Source organism: Hemiscyllium ocellatum, chromosome 11 (genome assembly GCF_020745735.1).
Source record: "Hemiscyllium ocellatum isolate sHemOce1 chromosome 11, sHemOce1.pat.X.cur, whole genome shotgun sequence".
Lineage (NCBI taxonomy): Eukaryota > Metazoa > Chordata > Chondrichthyes > Orectolobiformes > Hemiscylliidae > Hemiscyllium > Hemiscyllium ocellatum.
The window spans coordinates 45,886,549-45,892,548 of NC_083411.1; the positions used below are offsets into that span (position 1 = coordinate 45,886,549).

At 43.4% G+C, this 6,000-nt stretch overlaps 1 protein-coding gene across 1 annotated transcript in view; it reads left to right on the top strand.

Moving 5' to 3' along the window:
• The window catches only part of LOC132820444 (interferon-inducible GTPase 1-like), a 38,174-nt gene extending 33,346 nt beyond the window's left edge, over window positions 1–4,828 (top strand). The window contains exon 4 of the mRNA XM_060832585.1: window positions 4,486–4,828. Coding sequence (XP_060688568.1) covers window positions 4,486–4,549 — 64 coding nt within the window. The 3' untranslated portion in view covers window positions 4,550–4,828. The remainder of the gene's footprint in view (window positions 1–4,485) is intronic.
• The last annotated feature ends 1,172 nt before the right edge of the window (window positions 4,829–6,000 follow it).

A 6,000-nucleotide genomic window follows, 5' to 3' on the forward strand; every position in this document is an offset into this window, starting at 1 on the left:
CAGTTTTCAGCCGAGTACATGTTCATTGCGTTTCTTAGACTTTCAGAAATCCATCAGTGCCTGTTAATAGTGTACTATCTGTTTCATTGGGTCCAATGAGTGGGAACTCGCTTGTACTCTAAGATGTGGGCTCTTGTGGTGATGTCCCTGCCTCTCTGTCAGGAAACCCAAGTTCAAGTCCTATCTGCTTCATATCTCTGAATAGGTTGGTTAGAAAATATGTGTAGTCCAAGATGGAGCCGCAGAGTGAAACTGTGTTAGTTTTAAGTTGCATCTTTGTCATGTGTGTTTCTGAGCAGATTATGAGGATCAGGCTCAAGTTCTACGCATCAGCCCTTCGTTGGTTGGGACAACATGTATACGTCAAAGTAAGGTTTGGCTACATAGGGAGCCTGAGTAGAAAAACAGTCACAAATGAATTCGTGTGCTGAAAGACTAATGAATAAATGTGCAAAATCAAGTTTCTGCTGTTTCACGTTTGGTATGGCCTCTGACCAAAGATTAGTAGCTTGAGGCTCTGGCCCATGCTGAACTAACGTTGTGGACCATTAAAAATAGACAAAACAAAACAGAAAGAATGACATGTTTTCCAGCTGTTGTCATACCCACAAGGCATTCCAAAGCACTTTGCAACAATGAAGTACCTTTGACATGTCGATAGCTTTGTGATATATGAAACAAGAAATCAATTTGTGCACATCAAGCGCTCCCAAGCAGATATGAAGAAGTGAACAATGATTCAGTTGAGCTGCTATATCATCCACGCTGTTAATTCAACATTATTATAAGTTATTTCTATTCATTCATGGGACATAAGCATCGCTGGCTGGGCCACCATTTATTGCCAGTCCCTAGTTGCCCCTTGAGGATGTAATGGTAAGCTGCCTTCTTGAACCGATGAAGGACTTTTGCCCGAAACGTCAATTTTCCTGCTCCTCGGATGCTGCCTGACCTGCTGTGCTTTTTCAGTACCAATCTAATCTTGACTCTGATCTCCAGCATCTGCAGTCCTCACTTTTGCCTGCCTTCTTGAACCGTTGCAGCCTATGTGCTGCAGGTAGGGAGAGAATCCCAGGAGTTTAACCTGGTGACAGTGAAGGAGTGGCAATATATTTCCAATTCAGGATGGTAAGTAGCTTGGAAGGGAACATTAAGAGCGAGGGAGAGGCAGAGTAGCATCAGGTGAGGATGCAGGAGGCACTTATTGGAGCAAAAGGCGGAGGAGTTCATTTGCCTTCTGTCTACAATAGTGACTCCTACAGGCGAGGGCTCACCTGTCTCCATTTTAAGATAGTCAGCCACCTTGGAGACCAAAGATTCAGTATCTGTGAAAGATACGCTTGGAGCTGCCCTTCACTACACTAGCCCTGTGTGCCCAACATCAGTAGAAAGGTGAGATGGGAAAGAGGCACTTCAGCCTCACTCCAGCTGCCTGAAGTCAGTGTGGTGCCAGCAGGGAGGTGAAAGAGAATCAGTCAGACACCCCGTCAGCTACATCGTAGGACACTCTATCAGTGCCTGTCCCTTCCACCTCTAACCTGCAAGAGACCTCCTTGCTTTTAGCAGGTCAAGCCAAAGAGATTATGTCTGCATGTGTGCAGGTCACTCTCAGCAGACTGAAGCCTCATAGGTCTGAAACCATGGGAGGAAGCCTGTCAAAGTCTCCACTGACACTGTCAAAGCCACCAGACTCACTCTGCCTGAGCTGGGGATGGAAGGCTTGTATCTGAGTATGGTGCATAGGAAGAAGACATTCTTTTCAGGGCACCTTGTTGACATGGACCAGCTCTAAATGGATACCCACTTGCCCAGTTTGAAAATTTATCTTTCTTCCGTACTAGGTGCTGACATGGTTGAATGAAGTCAAAACAGTGCAGCATCCTTCTCCATGATACAGAGATGCTGCTCTCCTCTTTGAACGTCTCACTGGATCAGCAAAGTGTGCCCACCTTTCCTGATCCAATACTCCATGGACCTAGCAGTGGGGCAGTGAAGTCAAAACTCCAGAGGTAGCATTCAAGAAAGACATTTTGTCCCATGAGTTCAACAGTAGGATATTGAGTCTGGGACAGTCAGAACGCATGTCACATTCTTTTGTAATACTTTATGGCAATTTACTCTTCTGTCATAGTTCTCTAAACAAAACGATTTTGAATTTAAATATTCTTGAACTCATTATGCTGATAAGGTCATTAGAGTAATGGGACTAATATTGAAATAATGGTAATGTATTTCAGGGTCACACAATTGAAAAGATAGAGCAGATTGGAACAGTGTTAACAGAATGTGTGTAGACATCAAGTTGTAACTGAAGAGATCTTCCAGAAATTTCTATAAACTCCGACAGATTTACTTTGAGAGGTTAGATAAGAGTTTGACCCCAAACCCTCCAGGAACAAGTTGTGTAGTAGACCATTGGAAACTTTATTGTCTGCTGGTGATATCAGAAAACTGGAATAACTGCAAATGTAAAGATGGCATCTATTTGTTTTGTGTATCCTCAGAGCTTGTCTGTCAGGCAAGAGGAGTATTTATTACTCGTGGCAGTGTTCTGCAGCTGTCTGCGTGGTGAAGTACTCCCTCAGTGTTGTTTGGAAGGAGTTCCAGAATTTTGACCTAGCAGTGATAATAGAGTGGTGATATGTGTATGTTTATCCTGGTCAGGTTGATATGTTCCTCAGATGTGTGCGTAAATTTGTTGGCGATCTTCTAGCCAAACCCTCCCAACCTGAAGTGCTCAGGGGTTTGTAAAGCAACTGTCAAAGTGGCCTTTTCTCCTCTGGGATAGTTTCTTTTTTATTCCAATACTTCTCCGAACAAAGTACTTGTTGCAATGAGTCAAGCGGTTGTTTCTTTTTCCAAAGGAAATGAGAAGAAATGTGAAAGTGGGTGAACCTATTCAAAGGGATGTCTGACATCATCATTTCCACCATTACTGCCATGGCAAATGTAAACAAACAATGCCAGAACATTGCTGAGTTTTAGCATTGTTGTGACATGCAGCAAATGATTTATATCTTAAATGACCCCATTGGGGACTGTTAGACTATTGATTGTATTCATGTATAGAAGACAAATTTATTTTCCTTTCCAAAACAATCACACCCTCCTTTATCTCTCACTTTGGAGACTTGAATAAATTTGTTCTTGGTATCAAGGAGCATTCAACCCAATTGTCACCCCAAATGGCCGCTGAAAGCTGAAGACAGTCAAAATCAGAGGGAAAGACCACAATGGTTAGTTATTCTCAATCCAGAGACTGATGCTGGTGGTCAGCGACCACAGAATTATTACATCTGCAGAAGCTGGTCACATCTGCCCTGGCTCTGAGCATTTTCACTTTGTGCAAACCTCCTGTCTTTTCACTTTAATCACTCACATTGTTTATATTTTGACAAAGTTAAAAATCACAGAATATCAGACTAGAGTCCAACAGATTTATTTGAAAACACTAGCTTTTGGAGCGCTGCTCCTTTGTCAGGTAGCTCTGGGGTAGGATCATACAACATAGAATTTACAGTGAGACTTTGATTTTTTTACTATAAATTCTGTGTGTTATGATCCTGCCCCACTAACTACCTGATGAAGAAGCTAAAAAATCACACAACACCAAGGTATCGTCCAACAGGTTTAATTGGAAGCACACTAGCTTTCGGAGCGACGCTCCTTCAGGTGATGAAGGATCACCTGATGAAGGAGCATTGCTTCGAAAGCTAGTGTGCTTCCAATTAAACCTGTTGGACTAAAACCTGGTGTTGTGTGATTTTTAACTTTGTCCACCCCAGTCCAACACCGGCATCTCCAAATCATGATGAAGACGCAACGCTCCAAAAGCTAGTGTTTCCAAATAAATCTGTTGGACTATAATCTGGTGTTGTGTGATTTTTAACTCTGTCCACCCCAGTCCTACACTGGCATCTCCACATCATTATATTTAGATATGTATCTAAAGCCCTCTTGGATGTGTCAATTGAACTCGCCTCCACCACACTTCCAGACGGTTCTTATCAGCTGTCAATTCTTCATTGGATGAAACATTACTTTTTTTTTCAAATCCCATTTTCTTCTGTGTCCAATGATTCTTAATCCTTTTAGTTTCTCCCTATCTACTCTATTCAAACATTTCATGATTTTGAAAACTTCAATTAAATATCCCTCAGCCATTTCCTCCTCAAGGAAAACAGTCCCAACTTTTTTCATGTATCCCCATTAGTCAAGCGCCTCATCCCTGGACCAATCCTGCAAATGTCTTCTTTCTATTGTACTCGCCTGCTTCCGAAAATGTGGGACCCAGAGCTGAAGACAGTACTCCAGCTGAGGTCTAACCAGTGTCCTATACAAGTTCAAATTAACCTCCCTGCTCTTGTACTGAAGTTCTGAAGAAGCGTCACTGGACCCGGAACATTAACTCCGATTTCTCTTCACAGATGCTGCCAGTCCTGATGAGCTTTTCCAGCAATTTCTGTTTTTGTTTTTGATTTACAGCATCTGCATTTCTTTCGGTTTACTTTTCACCGATGAATGTTTCGGGAGGCTGCTACAGTGGTGAAGATGGGATGGCCTGCTCCTTGTGGCCATTGCAGCCACGTCCTGATGGGTCCTGAGGAGTGGTGATCTGTTTCATCATCTTTGGTGGCATGGTGGATCTGGCCCGGGATTCCAATGGCCCAGAATTCAGTGGCTTTGATGTCGGCTTTCTGCGGCTGTGGAGAATGTGGCTTCAGTCTTTTCCTTGATCTTGGTAACCCACGAACTATGAATTAAACAAAGATGGACCTTGTCTTAATTTTCTTATATATGATTTCTGTTATGAATATAGATACCAGAGTACAGGGACTTAAACAGTTTTCACTGTATTTTTTTGTCAATGTGAAGGTATCAATAAATAACTATTCTACTCAATACTCCACGCCTCTGTTAATAAACTCTAGATACTTTGATTCTAAGACACCACTGCAGATCTTCCTCAGGGAAGAATCATCATCTTCAGTTACTCTATTATTGACTGCATCTCTGTCAAATGGAGGCCAGGGACTGTTTATCAGGTTTCAAGGTGTTCATCTCCACTTACAGCTCCTTAAATAATGAATAGCCAGGGGTTCCCACATTCTATGAATGAATAAACAAACAGGGCTGAATATTACCATTTTTGGCAAAGTGTCGGTTTTGTCGAGTTTCACCAAAGGTTGTTCTCGTCGAGGCATCAAGGATTTTCTCCCTCCTGTCTGACCAATTTTGCCTCATTAATAGCATACCTCACCTCTCTAGTACCTCCCCTACCCATTTCTAGCCGTATCCTACCACCTGTGTTTCCTGGAATAACTCACCATTTACCGGATATCCCCTGAAAGACCCACTCTGACAGTCTCACAGCTTACATCATTCTCTCATCTAATCTACTGTTTAGCTTTCCAAATTTACACACAGTTTACCTGCCCCTACCCTAGGTCCTGTCTCGAGCCATCCTGTCCACTCTGCTATTCTCCCCCCCCATCCCCCGATCCCTTAAGAAAGCATCAGAGACAGGTAAGCAATCGGACAGTACCAAAGATGATCTTTTATTTGCGTTCAGCAAAAGCGAACACAAACAAAATGAGCAGAGGCTGCAGTTCAGCCCCACAGTACAAACATAATGCTGGCATGGTGACCAACGATGATATACAAGTCCATGATGGTCTGCTGCTTCGAGCTCGTAGCTACTGGAGCTGGGTTTCAGTAAGACCGTGTCGGGCATGCAGAATTGAACAGTTGGAGTGGGTCCTTGCCATGCATTTTCCTCCTGCCGTGGGGGACTTTTAAACGCATTCCACCTCAGGCGACTGACTGTGTGGCATTTGCACGTTCTCCCCATGTGTGCGTGGCTTTCCTCCAGGTGCTCCGGTTTCCTCCCACAGTCCAAAGTTGTGCAGGCTAGGTGAATTGGCCATGCTAAATTGCCCATAGTGTTAGGTGAGGGGTAAATGTAGGGGTATGGGTGGGTTGCGCTTCGGCGGGTCGGTG